Source organism: Vigna umbellata, chromosome 6 (genome assembly GCF_029865625.1).
Source record: "Vigna umbellata cultivar VRB3 chromosome 6, Vumbellata_1.0, whole genome shotgun sequence".
NCBI classification, from domain to species: Eukaryota; Viridiplantae; Streptophyta; class Magnoliopsida; order Fabales; family Fabaceae; genus Vigna; species Vigna umbellata.
Window position 1 is genome coordinate 20089910 of NC_142170.1, and position 22632 is coordinate 20112541.

At 33.6% G+C, this 22632-nt stretch overlaps 1 protein-coding gene across 2 annotated transcripts; it reads left to right on the forward strand.

Moving 5' to 3' along the window:
* On the forward strand, positions 1-5979 carry LOC124842357 (kinesin-like protein KIN-14N). Of its 2 annotated transcripts, XM_088093112.1 has the most exons (17): positions 1-234; positions 374-628; positions 807-951; positions 1034-1143; positions 1252-1371; positions 1494-1676; positions 2325-2534; positions 2619-2693; positions 3296-3442; positions 3516-3654; positions 3758-3867; positions 4116-4277; positions 4388-4587; positions 4859-4940; positions 5048-5152; positions 5234-5338; positions 5554-5979. In XM_088093112.1, exons 2-17 carry the CDS (start codon positions 434-436, stop codon positions 5731-5733), a joined length of 2268 nt encoding a protein of 755 aa, XP_087949238.1. In that variant the 5' UTR covers positions 1-234; positions 374-433; the 3' UTR covers positions 5734-5979. The 2 variants fall into 2 exon arrangements, with proteins under 2 accessions (XP_087949238.1, XP_087949237.1); XM_088093111.1 differs by lacking the exon at positions 1-234 and having other exon boundaries at positions 247-628.
* The last annotated feature ends 16653 nt before the right edge of the window (positions 5980-22632 follow it).

A 22632-nucleotide genomic window follows, 5' to 3' on the forward strand; every position in this document is an offset into this window, starting at 1 on the left:
ATTCATTTCTCTCTCTTTCTTCTTTGTGTTTGTGGATCATCAATCTTCCTGCCTGCTAAAGCAACAGTTTTTGATATATTTGTATTTGTTATCTTTCAAAACAATCCATGGCCCCACACTACTCACTCTCTCTCATATGCCTCTCTAACTAAGTGCCCGTGCTTCAAAATGGTCACCAAAAACCAGAACCGGCCTCCATTATGACTCACATCCACACCTCCACCTCCTTCAAAGGTGCCCTTTTGTTTCTTCCCATTTCTATATTCGTGTTTTCAATCTCTACCTCAGTTTAAATCATGGGTTGTTCTTGTTCTTCAATTTCACTGCCTCACAATGCTTAAAAATATTGTCTTTTTTCATGCTGAGGTTTCAGAACTTTGAGGGTGATGTGCTCCTTCTGGACAACATAGAGCAAAGAGTTGGAGCTGAGAAAATGGTGGGCACTCCTATTAATGGAAGAACAAGGCAAGCTTTCACAGTTGTCAATGGCGGTGGCCACGATCTTGGCCCCAGTAGTGCTCCTCCAAGCAATGCTGGATCGGATTATGGTGCCATAGAGTTCACAAGAGAGGACGTGGAAGCATTGCTAAATGAGAGAGCCAAGAGAAAAGACAGATTTAATTATAAGGTCCATTGAAGTTTGGAATTTTAATTTTCGAGTGTATTGCTTGTTCTGATATTTGGATTTGAAATCAAATTGTGAAGGGTAGATGGCATTAAGTGTTGTTTGATTTACTTGGTACAAAGTGTTACTTGAGTTATTCCTTGATTACTCATATCTTAATTTCAAATTTTTATAATTTTAGGAAAGATGTGAAAATATGGTGGATTATATAAAACGGCTTAAGGTTTGCATCAGATGGTTCCAAGACCTTGAGATGTACTACTCGCTAGAGCAGGAAAAGTTAAAGAATTCACTGGAATTGACCCAGCAAAAATGCACAGAAATTGGTAAGACTAGTTTTCAATTTTCTCCCGTTCAATTATGAAACACCCTTGTTGATTTTCACTGATAGAATGCTTTGAATCATAGAGTTGCTGCTTAAAATCAAGGAAGAAGAATTAAATTCAATTATTACGGAAATGAGAAGGAATTGCACTTCTTTGCAAGAAAAACTGATAAAGGAAGAAACAGAAAAGACGGTAAGAAAGATCTTTTGGTCAATTGGATTTTAAAACTTGAAAACAAACATAGTGAAAGGAAATGTTTAGCATAAACTCTAAACTTTTTATTATCTTTGTGAATGCAAGGCTGCAGTGGAATCTCTTACTAAAGAGAGAGAGGCTAGGCTTGACATTGAGAGGTCACATAGTACTCTGTCAGAGGACCTTGGAAGAGCCCAACGAGAAATCCAAAGTGCAAATCAGAAGGTAAAGGAACACTACAATTCCAATGCTATGAGTTTCTTCGATTCTTTATATTTCTCCTCAATTTCTTCAACCGTTGTGTGAATGATGCGGATAAATAAATGTCCACCTTTGAATTTCTGCAGATAGCATCACTAAATGAAATGTATAAGCGGTTACAGGATTACATAACAAGCTTACAACAGTACAATGGAAAACTTCATTCTGAGCTTTCATCAGTTGAAGATGAACTTAAACGCGTAGAGAAAGAGAAGGCTAATGTAGTGGAGAACATCACCATGTTAAGGGGTCAACTTACTGTTTCAGTTGTGAGTTTTATTTCACAGGAAACTGTTTCAATTAAGAATTCATGTAAACTATATATATATATATATATATGTATATATATATATATATATATATATGTATATATATATATATATGTATATATATATATATGTATGTATGTGTGTATATATAACTTTCTATATCTGTATACACATAAAAGGTTTTGCGATGAGCACTAAAAGGTGGTAGTTGTAAATTTTTGCAGATATGAATAGGTGATTGGGGAGAATATTATGATTTATTCGTGTTTTAGTGTCAATGGGGGATGATTAGATGAATGCTTGTAGACTATATTCAATAATATATTGTACATTTGAAAATTCTTCTATAGGTTTTTTGAATGACTTAAAGAACTGAAAGTGCCAATATCCTTCCAAGTTCAGTTCATTGCAGAGCTTTAAGAGTTGATGCAATATTTATATATATATATATATATATATATATATATATATATATATATATATATATATATATATATTTTAGGAATTGAATTTATCATAACTATCTTTCACTAAATTTAGGATAAGCATAGTTATTAAACTTAGATTTTCTGTCTTTTTGGTTCTATCTGTGTTTCTTACTTGTCATGCCACTGGTATATTACCCAGTTTTCTTGGTTCTTTGATTAGTCTTCTCAAGAAGAGGCCATAAAACAGAAGGATGTCTTGGCTACCGAAGTTTCGTCTCTTAGAGGAGAGTTGCAGCAAGTAAGAGATGAGAGAGATAGGCAATTATCTCAAGTACAAACTCTAAGTTCTGAATTAGAGAAAATTAAAGAATCTACTAAACAGTCTTCCACTGAAGTGGACAGCTTGACATTAAAAGCGAGTGACCTGGAGGTTGGTGTGTGTGCACCATTTATTTATTAAATAGAAAGTCATTTTGTTATTGCTGGGTCATGAGAAGATGATTTTCCTGCCCAGGTAAAATGTTCTTTGAAAGATAATCAGATAAAGGCACTGGAAGAGCAGCTAGCAACTGCAGAGAAGAAACTGGAGGTAATCAAGACATTTTTTTAAAAGGTGTATACTATTTGGTGTAAAGCCATTTGATATATTGTTAGATAAAGACCAGTATCATTCATGAATTTTACATAATAGTTTAAGCTTTCAGGAGAGTTGGTCCTTGATATGGCATTTGAACCTTTATGGTGAAGTCCTGCAAGTTTGATCATTGGTGCCCCTATATTCTTATAATAAAACAAATATTTGTCCTTAAGTCCGTTACGTAGCATCGCCAAGATCAATAATCACATATGAGGTATTGATCGCTTAAGAGTTCAGAAATCTGTTACGATTTTATCTTTAAAAAACATATTAAAATATTGAAGAAAGAAGTTGTATTTAAATTACTTTTAATCATGACTCCTAAACAATATGGAACTATTGAATTTACCGGAACAATATTAATTTTAATGTAAGGGAGAATGACTTTATGCATTGCCCTTGTTTAAGATCTAGTGATCACGGATGAAGAACTTGTTAGATATGAAACTATCCATAAACCACTTGCTAACAACTTAAGCGTGAGAGAGTAAGTCCTTGACATATGCGTTATGGTATGTATCTAGCTCTAATTTATTGTTTTTGTTTCTTGTTAGGTGTCTGATATATCTGCATTCGAGACAAGGACAGAGTTTGAAGGACAACAGAAGTTTGTAAATGATTTACAAAGACGGTTGGCGGATGCAGAATATAAACTTATAGAAGGGGAGAGGCTTCGGAAAAAATTGCATAATACCATTTTGGTAATTGACTGAATCAAAATATTTGTTGGTAATATTAAAAAAGCCAACACCTTAATAATCTCCATTTTAACAGGAGTTAAAAGGTAACATTCGTGTATTCTGTCGAGTGAGGCCTTTATTACCTGATGAAAGTTGTAGCACAGAAGGCAAGATTTTCAGTTATCCAACATCAATGGAAACTTCTGGACGAGCCATTGACCTGGCCCAAAATGGTATATATCTGTTGTGATGTATTTGAAACTACTTTTATTTCTTGGTTGAATTAGATTATGTTGCCAAAATGTCAACTCATGTTGCCCCTTGTTTTGTTCTTAGGCCAAAAGCATGCTTTTACATTTGATAAAGTTTTTACACCAGAGGCATCACAAGAAGAAGTTTTTGTAGAAATTTCACAGCTTGTACAAAGTGCTCTCGATGGTTATAAGGTAGCTTTAAAGTTATTACATAGTTTACTAGTCAAGTTTGGAAGAACATAATTCTAAAAGCCTTTATTTTCATACTCACTCTTATTTTGCCTTGTGATTCTATGGTTCTGACTGCACTGTAAGACACATGTCATCTGTTAGATTTGGTGTTGGATGTTGCTTTTCTTGAATACTTGTTTGTAAACCAATATATGCATACTTTTTCTACATGCATGTATAGCAATATGATGATATTTTTTCCATTTCAGGTTTGCATATTTGCCTATGGTCAGACAGGTTCAGGGAAAACCTATACAATGATGGGAAGGCCTGGACATCCTGAGGAAAAGGGCTTGATACCTCGTTCATTAGAACAAATATTTCAAACAAAGCAGTCTCAACAACCTCAAGGCTGGAAATATGAAATGCAGGTAAGGTAGAATATTTGTCTTTCTTAATTTCACACATCACTGCAATTAGTATAAATTTTAAACAAGTTGTTGAAGTAAAGATCACAAGGTGTTCCTTGCAAAATTTGCAGGTGTCAATGTTGGAAATATACAATGAAACGATTCGAGATCTGATATCTACAACAACTCGTGTGGAAAATGGTACTCCTGGAAAACAATATACAATCAAACATGATGCAAATGGAAATACACAAGTTTCTGACCTTACGGTAGTGGATGTTCAAAGTGCTAAAGAGGTTGCATTTCTTTTAAATCAAGCAGCAAATAGCAGGTAACCAATTTGAGTTTGAAATTTCCATTTTTCCATTTCATGACAAAAATCGTAGTCCTACACTTGTTGATGTATTAAGAAAATATCACTATATAGCTTTGAATAGGATTAAGAAAATGAGCGGTTGGTTTGGTGCAACATAATTTGACATAATTTCAATGCAACAAAATGTTGATTTAGTTTTTCTTAGTAGTCAGAAGACAACACTTACCTTTCTTATGTCCCAACTTAACTGTATTTGTTTTTCCTTTTTCTGGTTATATCCTTTTAGATCTGTAGGAAAAACCCAGATGAATGAACAATCATCAAGAAGTCATTTCGTATTCACTCTTCGAATATACGGTGTAAATGAGGTATATATATATATATTTCTCTTATGGAAACCATGTTTTATATATGTCAACCATTGATAGGCACACTTACTTGCATCACCATGCAACCTGTTTTGTGTTTCTTCCAGAGCACTGACCAACAAGTACAAGGTGTTCTGAATCTCATTGATCTTGCTGGTAGCGAGCGTCTTTCAAAGAGTGGATCAACTGGGGACAGGTTGAAAGAAACTCAGGTATGTAACACCATGTTGCTTTTCACTTTTTCGTGTACTTATTTGATTTCAAATGGTTTAAACTCTTTGATTTGTGATCAGGCAATCAACAAAAGTTTATCATCATTGAGTGATGTTATATTTGCCTTAGCCAAGAAGGAGGACCATGTTCCATTCAGAAACTCAAAGCTCACATATCTGCTTCAGGTAAATGTTAGAATTCTAAATATGAGTCTAAGTCTTACATCGATAGAAATGAGAAAATAAAACCATATAAAAATTAAGACTTATTAAATCATTGCCTTCCATATATCATCATGTGTTGAAAGCTTGCTAACTTTTATACTAACAGTCTTCAAAGTCTTCTCTGGGATGATTTGATATGATCTAACAATAATGTCTTGAACATGATGGATGAACAGCCATGTCTAGGTGGAGACTCGAAGACACTAATGTTTGTGAACATTTCACCTGATCCTTCTTCTGTTGGTGAGTCACTGTGCTCACTCAGATTTGCATCAAGAGTCAATGCTTGTGAGATTGGAACACCTAGGCGTCAAACCAATGGACGTACCATGGAGTCTCGTTTGAGCTATTTCTGATATTCAAAGATGTGTATTTGTTTTTTTAACCATTTTGTGGCAACCAAGTGCCCGTGTGAGAGAATACCACAATAAAATGAAAATGAGATTGATTCTAACAGCGGCATATAGCTTGTATAGTGAAGAAAAGTTACCAAGCATGCATTTAGAACCCATTATAGCAGCTCAATTTGTTATTCTGCTCAATGTTATATATTTATTTCTAACAGTTCTCTTATACAAATTGGAAAGGAATTGTCTGTGACAGTGGAAATGGAAAACTAGTTTGATTGCAAAGCATATCAATGAAAAGATTTTATTATATATTCCAAAAATGAAAGTACTAAATAACCTGTAATAACACTGGTTTGCTTTTAGTATTATAACTGGAAGTGAAGAAAATTATCAAACGTTAAATTTGATAAATTTTATAACTGGAAGTGAAATATACAATCTTGAAATATTTAATCTAAAAAGTACAAAGAGATACATTTAGTTTTAATTTGATGTTTTGAAATATATTTTAAAATTTGAAAATATATTTTAAAACACTCGATCTAAAAATATTTTTATATTTTGAATTGAATATATCAAAAAAATTTCAAGTCTGAAAAATATTTATTTCAGAAAAATATTTTATATTTTGAATTAAATGTTGTAAAAGGTGTTCTCAAATCCAAAAATATATTTCAATACATCTAATTTAAAGTATAAAAATATTTTTCAAAATGAGTATTCTAAGTATATTTTTAAATCTAAAAATTCTTCTAAAATAGTGAATAAAAAATGTCTTACATATTTTTTCTTCTTTTGAAGTACATTATTCACGTTTCAAAATAAATATTTGAGAAGGTATTTTTAAATTTTTTGTTCTCTTTTGGATTGAGTCTCCCTGGTCGCATCCCTCTCGTCCATGGGTTGAACCATATGTTGTCCACTGCAGCCATCAGAAACAGAAACTTCACCATTACAATGATGAGTTTATGTTTTATATTAAATAAAAATAAAAAAATAAGCATCATATAAAAATCTTTTAATTCATTATTTAAAATATTGCATTGAAAATGATATTAATTTGGTTTTGTGGGAGAACGAGAAATGGTGCAGTTAGAAATGGTCGCATTGGCAGGAAGCATGCAGATGTTTTTTTATTTTTTTAATATAACAGAACAGGAATTTTAAATTTTATGGGGATGAAGGAAGAAGCCGTTCTTAGCTACTTGATACAGTGTTTAGTTTCTTTTTCTTTTTTTAGTTGAATTGTTTACGTCTGTCTATATTATTCTTCCTTCTAATTGAATTGTTTATGTTTGACTATATTTTTTAATTTTGTAATGATTAATCTTTATCCAATAATCTAGTTAACCATCTTCATCCCTTTCGATCATGAATTTTTCATTCACAGTGAACCCTAAACTGATATTACTTTGTAAAAGAAATTATATAAATACATAATTACAAGTTCTATATAGTAAATAACTCACGCTTACTAGTTTTTTTTTAAATATTAATGTATATAAGTATTTTTTATATATTAAAAAAGGGAAAAAAGTATTAGATGTGAACGTTAGTTGTGGGATTTATCTATACCTTTTATGTTTGTTGTCTAATATTTCATTAGGTTTACACTCCCTTCGTCCTAAATTACATAAACTTTGACGTTTTAACATAGATTAAGAATATCAATAAGTATATATCTTTTTATACAAATTTACTAAAGTAATTTCACTCTTAATGAATACATTACATTTATTCCAATAAATAAGATTGAAGTAATTTATGCACCACGACTTCAAAAATAAATTAATAATACATAGTAAATTTAGAACATAAATTATTTTAAGACGTTGTAAATGCTAAATCTTTAGAACTAAGGAAGTATTAACCGAGTTTCTATATTTTACATGATAGTTCAACTAGTTTATATATTTTATCATGGTTAAAAAGTGTTAATGGTAATGTGGAATGAGCCATGTGCATGGTTTATTGTAAAAGAAATGTGTATGAGCATTTAAGCACTCTATAGATTAAAGAATGAGCGTGAGAAAAAAGAAAAGAAAATTGAATGTGATATCTTAATTTTAGCAGCTTATAATTGTTAAAATAAAATGTTATAAAATTGATAAAATGAAAAAGATTGTCTCAAAATATGAATATATTATTAATACAATTATCTAAAAGAAATAGTTATAATAATAAATATATTTAAAAGAACTAAGGATTACTACTATATGACCAAGAGAAAACTTTGTTGTATTATCGTCTTCTATCAGAGATGCATCCATACATATCCTTCATATTCTCATATCAATGAAGTAATCATCACAAAAAAAAACCAAATGAATACATAAGAAATATCAAAAGAAAATAACAAGGTAAGTGACACAAAAGAGTTATTATAAGACAACTAAATCATATCATATATAAGTTAAACATTGATGAAATACAATAACTCATATAAACACACATAAATAGTTAACATTAGACTCAATTATCCAAATACATGTCTTTGATATTGAGTTTCATTGTAGGCGTGCACTTGTAATAGTGTTTATATTCTGTAAAGCCATAAATAAAGAGGTTATCACCCTACTACTCACAAAGTTAGTCCCTTTCATGCTTAAGACCAACAATAAAGTGGCTAAGACCTCTTGTCATTCTGTCCCCACCATTCCTCTCTATATGAGTTGAGTGGTTGGTAGAATATTGGGATATATCCTTATTGACACCCCCCAATGTCTCAATGCATACACAATTACATCACCACAAAGAATTTCTCTTTGAAATTCTCATAACACCATCACCACGCATATCCATAACATATCATCATAATACTCATAAACATACATAAAGTCCATTTTAAATATATCTTTATCTCAAATAGTAAAAGAAGATAAACATATTCACAAATACATTACTAGTTCCTAGAGGTGACGCCCAACACTAGACTTCTCGCAAAAAGGTGACGTTCAACATGTCGCCTCCACCAATGACCACATACGATGAAGTCATATTGTTAAACTGATTTTTGTCGCCTAAAATCAGAACAAACTATCTTTCCCCACTAATGAAGTATAGGGACAACCTAGGTATCAATCCAAAGACTCGGCTAGAATTAAGCTTTAGAAATGTAGAGTTTAGTCTTGATTTTATTTACTAATTATTTACTTACTAACTACTAAACAGGTGAGGACATTAAAATGAATAAAACTAAACAAAATAAAAGAATTGAAACTAGTCTAAACTAAAATCTGGTTAAAAGAATAAAGAAATTGAAATGCAATAAAAGAAAAGGAAATAACAGTCTAAACTACTCAAAATAGAAATAAAACCTAATTACTATAACTATCTAAAACTGCAACAAAAACTTAAACTAATATGAAAATTTAATGCAATTAAAATGATCTAAAATCAGAACTGGAAACAAGCAACTCAAATTTGAAATTTAAAAGCTAAACAAATCCTAAAAGCCAAATGAATATGTACAAATATGAGGTAACTGAAATTAAATGTTGCAGACAGAATTGTAAAATCTACAGTAAAGAAAAGTCAATAAGAAACACCTAGAACTAATGATTAAAAGCAAAGAATCAAGTGAGAAACTCATGAATCAGAACTAACTCTAATCATTACGAACATAACACAACCTAAACTACTAATCAAAACAAAGTTGTTGGATAAAAGTCACAAAGTTCAACTAAATTTGCTTAAAATGGCGTATCAATTGATTTATTATTATACAGAAAGACATCCTGTTCATAAATTGCCCACCTCGGGGTTTCAAGTTCTAATATAGAACTTAAAATGAATAACAATTAATTGATTTCCCAAAACAAAACAAATTCAATTCAATTTTAATGATTTTAGCGAAATCAACAAATGAAACACAATTGAACCTATTCCTAACTAACACTAATTAACAGCAACTAAAACAACATGAATTAAAATATTTTTTCATTGGTTGAACTCCTATCTGTCTCGAGAAGACATCTCGTTCATTTATGCCTACCTCGAGGTCATATAATTCCAAAAAGGAATTTAAAATGTGCAGATTTCCGAGTTCAACTCAATTTTCCTAAAATCAAAACACACAAGAAACACAGAAAATAGAAATTGGAACAAAGAATCAAAATCAACATCTACGATTTATTAGAACCGAAAGCTAACAATACAATCATACCAGAATCCGCAGAGAAAACTCACTTCTATCACTCTCGTGAATTCCTCCGTGAAATTCAGTAACAAAATCCTACTCTACAAAAGCGAGTAAAACCCTAATCTAAGGAACGTAAAACTTTGTTTCTCAAAGTGTCTCTGTGAAAGTGTCTAAAGTGTATGAAGTGTTTACATGGAAGAAACCCCTTTATATAGGTTCTGAAAATGAAAAGAGAAAAGAAAGGGGAAAAGAGAAAAAATTGGGAGAGGGGAACCTTGCTCGAGAAACTTCATAATCGACGGCTACTATTCATCCTTCTATTTAAGCCCTCTGATCAACTTCCATCTTTGCCGGTTCAGCTCCGGTCAGCTCTCCGGGCAACTCCTTCTTCGGTCCAGGTCATCTTCTTCATTTTCACCAGTTAGCTTCTTTGCAGGGCAAGGTCGTGACTTCAACTTCTCTCTTTCTCGCATTCTCTCCAAGCCCTAGCTCATGGGTGTTTGTTTTCCTCTCAAGTAAATTTCTCCCTTTCTGCCAAATGAATGCATAAGGTGAAGACCCCTTAAGGCAGTTGCTGCCACTTAAACGCACAATTTCACTAATTCAGCTTAAGGTCCAGCCCAAAACAAGACGACGTCGTCTCTCTTAAGTTCAGCCAAGCCTCTCTAACCCCAAAACGCCGCGTTTCATTTAATTGAAACCAATCCTGCTAGCGGCCCAATTTAATTCAAACAGCCCAGCTGAGTCAATGGCTCAATTATCTAATCAGCACTATCAGAACAATCGGTACCGTTATAAAGTCGCGCAGCGAAATAAATTAATAAAGTGGAAAACGTGTTCGGTCAAACTCGTAATAAGATGGTCCGTTTTAGAAATTTAATTTTCTTAGAGAAAATTTGTCAAATAGTTGATGTGCATAAAATAGTAAAGAGTATAGGGAGTAGAGAAATTGACACACTGGATTTTTATCCTGGTTCAATTCAAAAGAATCTACGTCTAGTTGTTAATCACTATAAAAAGTGATTAACGTTTTCACTAAAATCAGTTTCACAAATTACAATAAGAGTGAATAAAAACAAATAGATAAAACCTTCCTTCGACGAACGAATCGGAAGATGACCACCTTGCCAACTCGAAGAGAATCGCTCCGACTATCGACACACGAAACGCGAGCTTCTCCTATTCACGAAACCAGGAAAAACACTTGAACTAGCTTTTTAGAACTTCCTCAGACAAACTGTATTCTTAAAAAGCTCAGAGTTATTTTCTAAGAGTTTTGGAACTACCTTATGTAGCCAACTGGTCTAAGTTCGCAGAGATGAATTATAACTGCCACAGATAATCGATTATTGTTAGTGATAATCGATTATTTGAGTCCGTTATAGGGTTTTTCAAAAGTGATAATCGATTATCTTGAGGAATAATCGATTATTCTAGAGACTTTGGCAGTTCTCATCAGAACTAGTGATAATCGATTATTTGGAGTAATAATCGATTATTCCAGAGCAACGAGGTTTTTCAGAAGGGCTCAGGATAATCGATTATAGCTTTTAATAATCGATTAACTGCGTAACAGTTCTAGAAATACGAATTTTTCTAAGTATTACATGTTTAAGGCTTTTCCTAATACATTTATAATCTACAAAGTGCTTTTAAAACAATTATAACAGTCTATCGTCTTTCAGCATCATCAAAATCATTTATCTTCAAATTTACCAATGCTCCTCATTGGTAACAAGCACACTTCAGCCCAATTTGTAAGGCCTATTCTGCACAAAAGAAAATAAAAATTAAAGAAAGAAAATAAAATCAAATTAAAAGAAAAAAATTTTTACCAAAATATTTTCTAAAAAAATATTACTTTTCTAATTATTTAAAAAAAACTAAAAATTATATCTAAAAACCTAATTTTAACTAAATTTATACAAAACTAAAGAATTCAAGGAAAAACCTAAAACTAGCCTAATTCTAAACAATTAAAAAGAAAAGAATTCTAAGAAAAGATTTTTAACCTAGAAAAATATGCAAATCTAGAGTGTTATCACATATCCACCACGAAAAATCACCACCATGTCGCGTCCACCAATGACCACCACAGGCCTTTGGTTCAACTCTCGAACCACCTCGTACAAGTAGTTTAATGTTTCCTCCTACACAACACATTTTTTAGAACTAACCAAAGCTTTGGAATTGGTTCCAAGCACGAGAGAACAGAATCCAACACCTTAGAATCAGTTCCAAACAAAAGAGAAGATATTTGGAATCGATTCCAATTTTCAAAAATACATGCAATTAAAGACGAATATAAGCTGTCAAAAACATCCAAAATTCATTGGTATTGTATATTTTCTGACGAATTATTGGTATGTTCAGATTCGTCGATAATGTCCTTGTAGGAAACAATTACCGACAACCTATATCTGTCAGTAATTATCCCCGGTCTATATCCGCCGGTGATCCATCGGTAATATGCAAAACAAATTCAAGTGTAGTTAAGAATCAATTCAAACCAGAAGCTTCGATTATAGAGCGCTACATTGCAAAGGAAGCCATTGAATTCTGCTCAAGCTATATGCCAAGTTGTGACCCAATAGGACATCCAAAGAAAATACATGAGAGCAGATGTGAAGGAAAGGGAGTTCGAGGAGTAAGGATTGAAAGTGTTAGTGGAAGAGAAGTTAATCAAGCACATTTGTACATTTTAAACAACACAGAGGATGTTATTCCTTATATTTCACAACACATTGATGAAATTAAGTCAGCACATCCACGTATGAGTGAAAAGTGGACACTTAATGAACATAACAAATCCTTTTTAGCTTGGTTTAAGAAAAAGATTTATGCGACTCTGAATGTTTCTGAAAATCTATTGAGACTAGCTCGTGGACCTAACACTGATGCGATCACTTTCAGCGGCTATTACATAAGCAATTACTTGTTCTATTCAAAGGAGGAAGACGATAAAAGTAGAGTTCAAAACAATGGAGTTACCCTACAAGCTAAGGTTGTACACTTTTCCAGTTCCAAGGATAAGAATCCAATTATAGCATCAATAAGTTACTTTGGAATAATACAAAAGATTTGGGAAATTGATTATGTCACTTTTAGAGTTCCAGTTTTCAAGTGTAAATGGGTTGACAGTAATTCTAGTGTGGTGACAGAAGACCTCAGATTCACTTTGGTGGATCTTAACAAAATGAGTTACACGAATGAACCATTTATTATGGCTAGTCAAGCAAGACAAATATTCTATGTCATTGACCTAGTGAATCATAAATGGTCAGTGGTATTGGAAGGTAGAGCCATGCACACAACTCATGATGAAGACTCTCTAGATATACTTAAGACAAGCTCCTTCTCATCAAGAACCATTGAAAGTAAGGTTGATGATGTACCCGATGAAATACATGCAACTCGATGTGATCACAACGAAGACATGTGGGATAAATAGGTGTCTTAACATTGTTTTAATTACTTGTACAATTTATTTATTTTGTCTATTCTAACTATAATGTACTAACACTTTGTAAACAGGTATGACGAGTTCTGGATCAGGTCCGACGAAAGGAGGGAGTAGATTTGTGACTCGGATGCCTGATGTCACATCCCGTCGGGTTAATGAGAAACCAGTGACGGTGGAGTTTGATCCCCGAACATTTATGTCTATTGGGGCACATGTAACATCGTTCAAAAGTTACTTGGACGTGATGGCAAAAGCACATGTCCCTATTGTCGCTACCTGTTGGGATGATGTCCCACAGGTTGAAAAAAATCTACTATGGCAGGATATTTTGGTATGTTTAAGATGTTTTACTTCCATCATTGACTTATTTTTGTTGATCATGCTTTAACATTAATTTTGTTCTTAACAGCAAAATTGGGATATCCCTAATGATGAGAGGATAAGGAAGAAGATTTTATCCCACATTGTAGTCCAGTGGAGGGACTTCAAGACGAGAATGACACGTCAATACGTCTTTGGCTCTAAACAGAACGACACTCCTTGTACAACATATAAAATAACTGAGCAGGAGTGGGTGCAGTTTATAGAATCTAGACTTACTCCTGAGTCGCAGGTATGTTTTTTAATATTTTGCTCTAGTCACACAAGATGTTAATCTGTGACTTATGCTTAATGATTTTCATTTTTTCATAGGTGAAAAGGATAGCCGCCCAGCAGAGGTAGAAGCTTAATGATACACCACACGTACTGTCACGTGGTGGTTATACGTTATTAGATAAAAAGATGAGAAAATGTCACCCTGAGGAGTTAGGTCTTGAGTCACCTGATCTAGCACCTCCACCACCAAGACATGAATTGTGGAAGGTTGCACGGACAAAGTCCAATGGCCAGTTTACATCTCAGTCTGCTCAGGAGATATCCCAAAGAATTGTAAGTGGAAAAACTTTTAACTGATTACCATAGTTCATAAAATAATTATGTAACAAACTTTTTAATGTGTCTAACTTCATTATGATATGCAGGATGACTTGATTGAACAATAGAGTCAAGGCACATTTGTGGCACAAGGTAGGGAGGACCTCCTAGTAACAATCATAGGTCGGCTAGACCGTCCAGGTCGTGTGCGTGCTGTTGGAGGAGCTATTGGATTGAGGGACTACTTTGGCCCTTGATACGCTGTCGTTGAAGCTATCAAATTAATACTACTTTTCAAGGCAACTTCAGTATTGCCAAGTAGTATCCAAGAAAGTAGATAGGGCTAAAGTAACCCTGAGTCGTCTCCCTACGAACACGGAATTGCTTTCGAATATCTAACTCTTATGAATGTTATGCAATGCTTAAGAGTAATGGTTGAAGAATGTTTAAAGAACAAATAAGAAACTTAAAAACAGTTACGACGAATTAGGCTAATTCCACTGCTTTTCCAAGATAGATTCATCATCGGTTATTCACGGATAATTGTTCAATTGATTATTGTTTAAGTTGCAAATTAATTAAAGTACATTCTTAATTAATTTGATGGCGATCATGCATTTAACCAAAGTAAATTCTCAATCTTTCTAGATTATTCACAATAAATTCAACCAAAGTACATTCTCAATCAAATTTTATTGTGTTTAATCATAGTAAATCTCCTAACCAAATTAAAAGCTAATCAATCAAAGTAAATTCTCAATTGATTATAGTTGAAATTATTACTAATCAACCAAAGTACATTCTCAATTGATAGTAAAAACCATTTAATCATATGAAAGTTCCTAAATTAAATCAAAGTAAATTCTCAATTAAGCCAAGAAACCCTAGAACTCATATAATCAATATGCATGTAGATTCAAACACATTATGATGCAAAAATCTTTACTTTTAACAAGATAGAGAGATGAAAGACATAGAGAGAACAATTGCATTAACTGAACGTAACCTCAGAATTCGCCATGGAATTACAGCAGAATAGCCCTAGATGCTTAGCTCTCCATGAATGGAGTTGAATACAAGATGAAATAAGAGAGAGAGAGAGAAGTGGTGAATGAATTAAGTGAAGTCCCCCCTTTCTGCCTCCCTTTGCTCTCTTTATATAGGCTTGATTAGGCTTGGACTCTGAATAGTTTGTTGATAAGATATTTTCTGTTGATATATTATATCTTTCAAATATTCATTACATTAAATCAGTTTTAAAGAATATTTGATAGATATTAACTCAATTATCTTATATCCTATATCTTCCAAATAACTAAAAGATTTAGATAATGATAAAATTATTTGGAAGATATTTTCTGTTGATATTCCCAAATTAAATTCAACAACTGAATTTTATCTTTTAGATTTTCTGACGTTCCAAAATTGCACAAATACCCTGAAATTTCCTCTATTTGTACTTTAGCCCCTTCTGAATTTTCCAAATAAAATCTGATTTTGGGCCTTGAATTGCCATTTGGACCAATAAAACTTATATTCTCAGCTGCACACATAAACATTAGAACATCCAAGAATAATTTATGCACTAAAACTCACTTTTTACGTCTCTTTATTTCCCAAACCCAACAATTCCAATCATCACAAATTCACTTAAAATCAACCATTTAAGCATAATTATCCCATCAAAAATTTGAATTTTAAAGCATAAATGTGGGCATAAATATGCACTCATCAGCCCTAAACCAAGAAGCACAAAAGGCGTTACTCAAGAAATTGTTAGTAGCATTAGGCAACAGGTGCAAGTCGAATTAGAGGAAAGCATGGGTGAACGGTTCAGAATGCTCAAAGAAAAACTTGCGATGATCACCCAACAACATCAACAGCAACAACAACAACAACAACAACAAGAGAACCAACAAGAGCAAGAACAACAGTCACAGCAACAAGACGCCCCTACAGATGATCCTACTGCACCTCGTGTGAGCACCAAAGGCTCATGCTCTACTGCAGATCGTACTGATTACAAAATTCAGTATGAGTTTTTGGTTGATGAGGATCCTCCGTGCGTAGTGGTCGTGGGACGATAGATTGAAGGAGGCCAGACCATTCATGGTGCTCCTTTATTGCCCACTCACGCGCGGGTAATGATTGATGATCCAAGAGACCCCCAGGCTAGAGTGTCAGTGCCTACATCTGAAATCCAATTCGTGGGGGAGGCCTTAGGCACATTTATAGCTTGGCCTAAGGCTATGATCATGCCATATTTTGGCCCACGAGCGGTATTATATTCTTCTTTTTATTATCTTAAATCTTCAAGTTATAATTAAACGATTCCTAACTTTTGTAAATGTGAGTTGCAGGTCTACCGTCCTGAGAAACAACCAATTACTCAACCTGTGAACAAGGCTCGTGAGGAAGCAGAAGACCATGATGCTATATCCATCTTGACCTCTAGAGTAAATAAGTTGAGAAAAGGACCGGTAGAGATGTTGTGGGAGTTAAGAACATTTGGCCTCGAGTGCCATGTTCCATTGTATATTAATTTTGATGATGCATATGAGATCATTGGTGGAGAAAAAATGCTCAACATTTCATGCATACAACTATGGTGCATGTAAGTTTTTTATTTGTTATTTTCCAATTTGTATATTAGTATTATTACTTTTTAATAAATATACTTAACTTTATTCTTACAGGTACATGGACACCATCGTAGTTGAAACAAGTCGGGCGTCAGTTTATGGCTTTCTTGAACCTCGGACCATTTAACCATCTGGAAACACATTCTAGAAAATCATATATTCAAACATGGATGACTAAGTCTAACAGAGAGATATATATCGCGCGATACATTGATGCATATGTGTTTCCCCAATATTGTCAACTTTTATCAAATTTTAATCAATAAACTAACTCACTAGTTGTTGGTACATGACAGGGGCCATTGGCAACTCATGGTGATCATTCCAAAAAAGGCACAAGTTGTATGGTTTTGTTCTCTTCCTAGGAAGATTAAAGAGGAGTTGAAGTGCTTGATACAAACGTAAGTATTACATTCATTCTTATCGATTCATTATGATATTAATATATTAACATATGTTTCTAATGTTTCAAATTTCTTTAGAGTTGTGACTAGGACCAGAGGACAACAACTTGAAGTTATATATCCTAAGGTTGGAATTCGTTGATCTTTAACTTTTAATTTTCGTAGTCAAATTTAAACCATTACATTTGACTAAGTTCTTTCACATGTTTAGTGTAATAAGCAGAATGATTCCTGGGCATGTGGGTACTACATCATGTCATGGATGAAGGCAATAATCCGAGCACAAATCAGAGGGGAATGGACTGAGGTAGAAATTTACATTTGAAAATCTTACAAATATCAATAAACTTTTGACATTAAAATGAATATAATAGTAAAGTTTCCTTGATTATGCAGCGGTTCAACACTACCTCTCCATTGTCCATGTCAGAAATAACGACGATAAGAGAGGATTGGGCAGGATATTTGAATAAACATTTTAAATAGCTATAGCTTTAGGTTTTTCCTTTCATGATAGTAGCATTTGCTTACTTGTGCACCTTTTAAACTGTTAATAGATTATTGTGAATAGATGAATAATGTGAATAGATGAATATTGTGAATAGATGAATGGAAAACTGGATTCTTTTATGTTTTGATGATAGCATTAACGTCTTTTAGTTTTACTATTAATTGGAATTGATGAATTGATGATAACATTGTTTAAATTAATTAATTCTATGAATATATATGAATTGGAAAATTGGTTTCTGTATTTCAGGTTTGGTTGAATGAACCGAATCAAATCTTAAAAAAAAAACCGAATGTAACGTCAGTTATACACAGTTCGACGATCAAACATCGACAATAACATCCAATATGGACAAGTTCGACGATAACCTTACATTCATCCTCTTATACTTTGACGTCAAATATTCCATTAAATATAAATATTTATTCAAATATTACTCAAAAATTGACGTCCCCTTTGAACTGCGACATGAACATTACGTCAGTTATCCCCCCAAATGACGTAAACTTTACGTCCTTCCCACGTACTGAAGACGAAAAATCTTACTATAAATATAAATATTTATTCAAATAATGGACGTCAATTTCTTTACTAATGGAAGTAACCTCATGTCGATGTACAAAATCGACGTTAGGTTTACGTCAATGCTCGACTTACTCGACGTGAAATTGTCCTATTAACGTCACCTAGTGATATTCGACGTTAAATTTACGTCACCCGCTATGACGTCAGTTAAGAAGACGTCGTTAAAACAAAAAAATAAACTACGTAATACGTTGTTTTTGCAATAGTGATTGGAACAAAGAATCAAAATCAACATCTACGATTTATTAGAACTGAAAGCTAACATTACAATCATACCAGAATCCGCAAAGAAAACTCACTTTTGTTACTCTCGTGAATTCCTCCGTGAAATTCAGTAACAAAATCCTACTCTACAAAAGCGAGTAAAACCCTAATCTAAGGAACGTAAAACTCTGTTTCTCAAAGTGTCTCTGTGAAAGTGTCTAAAGTGTATGAAGTGTTTACATGGAAGAAACCCCTTTATATAGGGTCTGAAAACGAAAAGAGAAAAGAAAGGGGAAAAGGGAAAAATATGGAAGATGGGAACCTTGCTCGAGAAGCTTCATAATCGACGGCCACTGTTCATGCTTCTATTTAAGCCCTCTGATCAGCTTCCATCTTTGCCGGTTCAGCTCCAGTCAGCTCTTTGGGCAGCTTCTTCTTCGGTCCAAGTCATCTTCTTCATTTTCACCGGTCAGTTTCTTTGCAGGGCAGGGTCGTGACTTCAACTTCTCTCTTTCTCGCATTCTCTCCAAGCCCTAGCTCATGGGTGTTTGTTTTCCTCTCAAGTAAATTTCTCCCTTTCTGCCAAATGAATGCATAAGGTGAAGACCCCCTAAGGCAGTTGCTGCCACTGAAACACACAATTTCACTAATTCAGCTTAAGGTCCAGCCCAAAACAGGACGACGTCGTCTCTCTTAAGTTCAGTCAGGCCTCTCTAACCCCAAAACGTCGCATTTCATTTAATTGAAACCCAATCCTGCTAGCGGTCCAGTTTAATTCAAACAGCCCAGCTGTGTCAATGGCCCAATTATCTAAGCAAAACACTTCAGCCTAATTTATAAGGCCTATTCTGCACAAAAGAAAAAATCAAAATTAAAGAAAGAAAATAAAATCAAATGAAAGAAAAGAATTTTTACCAAAAGATTTTCTAAAAAAATATTACTTTTCTAATTGTTTAAAAAAACTAAAAATTATATCTAAAAGCCTAATTTTAACTAAATTTATACAAAACTAAAGAATTCAAGGAAAAACCTAAAACTAGCCTAATTCTAAACAATTAAAAAGGAAAGAATTCTAAGAAAAGATTTTTAACCTAGAAAAATATGCAAATCTAGAGTGTTATCACATATCCACCACGAAAAATCACCACCATGTTGCCTCTACCAATGACCACCAGAGGCCTTTGGTTCAACTCTCGAACCACCTCGTACAAGTAGTTTAACGTTTCCTCCTACACAACACAATTTTTTAGAACTAACCATAGCTTTAGAATTGGTTCCAAGCACGAGAGAACAGAATCCAACACCTTAGAATCAGTTCCAAACAAAAGAGAATATATTTGCAATCGGTTCCAATTTTCAAAAATACATGCAATTAAAGACGAATATAAGCTGTCAAAAACATCCAAAATTCATTGGTATTGTATATTTTCTGACAAATTATTGGTATGTTCAGATTCGTCGATAATGTCCTTGTAGGAAACAATTACCGACAACCTATATCTGTCAGTAATTATCGTCGGTCTATATCCGCTGGTGATCCATCGGTAATATGCGAAACAAATTCAAGTGTAGTGAGAAACATTTGCTTCCCACCACCTTGAACTTAGACAATCAAAATCACAAAATCCAGATACATCCAAACATCAATCAAGCAATGTAGTGGTCACAATGAAGTTCATATCATTAAAAACATAATATAATATCATAAATACAAACATATAGAAGTGTTTTTAAATCCTATAATATGTACATAAACTAACTAAATATATAATAATCGTCTAAGTTATTATCAGATTTATTTCCTTCTTCTTCTTAATCCTATTGTTGTTGGGGAGGTGGCTGCACTGGGGAGCGTTGTTGTTGGGACGTGTTGGGGTGGATTGAGGCTGTTAGACCATAGGCTATGCATTTGGAGGTAAGAACCTCATGACCAAATTTTGGAGATTCTTAAATTTGTTAGCATAAAGCTGAAGAAAAGAAGTTTTGATGATGTCTCAAAGTCAAGTCTAGAGTGCTCTTGTTGCAAGAAGATCTTCATGAAGATTTGTCTTGTGTTAAAGCTTTTGTAATTTGGTAGATTTATGTATAGGATGTGGTTTATCTCTGATTCTATGAATTGTTTGCCTTAGGTTGCGTTAAAATTCGTTTTGAATAAGAAAATCTCATTTTATACTCAAGATAATCAATTATAAACCTATAATAATCGATTATTAGTAATCAATTATGACTTGCCATAATCGATTATCACGAGAAATTATGAGAATTTTTAAGCAAGTTTTTTTACCGTTGTTCATCCATTAAATGCATAATCGATTACCATAAGTGGATAATCGATTATCACACGTTAATTAGTTGATCACGAATTTTTGGAGGTATCCTTAAGTGAGATCTCTATAAATTGGATTGGGACTCTAATTCTAAAATAAAAAGTTCGTTGAATTTGAAATTCAAATCTGATTTGTGTTGTGATAAGTGTTCAAGGGTTTGTGTAATCCTTGTGCTTGTGGCTTTGAGAACTTGGTCTTGGAATAGAGCGAGAACTTTCACAGGAGTTGTGATTGAGTATCATTTCTATTGCTAACTTAAAGCCTGTCATCCTTTGTAAAAATTCAAAAGAGGTGCTCATCCTTCTTGAAGCATTCAGAGGAGGTGTTCGTCCCTTGTGGGTTTCAGGGGAAGTGAGTTTCATCTCTTGTGGTAACAAGAGAGGTGTTCTAACCTTAAACTGTGTTATTTTCTTTGGGATTATAACAATTTGTTGGTTTGTGATAGTGAAGCGTTAATTCTCGTTTGAGATTAACAACTAGATGTAGGATCTATGTGATTCGAACCAGTATAAAAGTCACCTGTGCAATTTTCTCTCTTCCTTACTCTTTTATTTGTTTAAATTGTTATTAAGGAATTTATATTTTACAAGAAAATTATTCAAGGTATTATTTGTGATAAGAAACCAATTCACCCCCCTCTTGGTTTGTTGTACACACTAACTATTCTGCTGCACCGCTCTGACAAAATTGTTGTTTGAGATCATCATAAGCTTGGTCACAAGCTTGCAGTTATTGTCTCAACTCTTCATAAACCTAGTCAGCATTGTTGATGGAAACCTATTCAGGGAATCCATTCAAAGGAGTATCAACTTAAGCTAAGGCTAAGAAAGGGAAAGTCATAGAAGGACTTTTAAAAGTTCTTTCTTGTTTTCTTCCTCTAAGCCTTAGAGGGATTCTAAACACTTACAATTCTTGTTTTTGTAGGATTCAATAAAGTTAGGAACCACTTACCAACCAACCAAAATTTTGGAAGCATTTTCAAGCTTGGCAGAAACGAGGGCTCTTAGAGCTGGCGAACCCCATTCAACAAACAACCTTTTCTGCCTAGGCGCGACCAGACGCCATCAGTGCCAGCGGAGTTGCCTGCTACATGTTTTTGTTGCATTTTCCATGGGAATCAACATATAAGTCGTGACTTTTTACAACTGGTCTTTCTTGCAGGTTTTCATTTGAATTTTTGACGGAATTTAGCTCATATTAAAGGCTCTCCCTTGCCTGTAAATAAGAGAGCCCAACCATTGTATTTTCTCACTTTAGATCTTAACAAAATGTTGTAGGATTAATTCCAACTTCTTTTTCTCTTCAGTCACCTGAAAATTCCAATTCTCTCACTCTCCTATAGCTTTCTTTCTTAGTAGGAAGGCCTTATGAGCTTAGAGGCATCATACACACATCATACTTTCATTCAGACTTTCATCAAACACCTTCATGTCACTTGATTCCATAGCATCTCCACTACACCAATATTCATTCCGCTATGTTTCTCATACTTTATTTTTTCCATCGACGACGTCCACCCAACATTGTGTCCTAGTGATGTCTTCGTCATTAGTATTTTTTCTTGTGATGCATCATTAGAAGGCCATGATCCTTGCTCAGATTTGACTTGAGAGTTTAATGGAAAATTCTTCCTATTAAAGAATATGCAAAGTGTAAGTAGAAGGAAGAAGTTTAAAAGGAACAAAATAATACAAGTTTCACGTTTGCATAAGA

Coding starts and splice junctions, on each gene's coding strand:
- LOC124842357 (XM_088093111.1), top strand. CDS start 359: ATGCTGAGGTTTCAGAACTTTGAGGGTGATGTGCTCCTTCTGGACAAC. Junction 1,144..1,251: donor AGGAAGAAACAGAAAAGACG/GTAAGAAAGATC, acceptor TGTGAATGCAAG/GCTGCAGTGGAATCTCTTAC. Junction 1,372..1,493: donor TCCAAAGTGCAAATCAGAAG/GTAAAGGAACAC, acceptor GAATTTCTGCAG/ATAGCATCACTAAATGAAAT.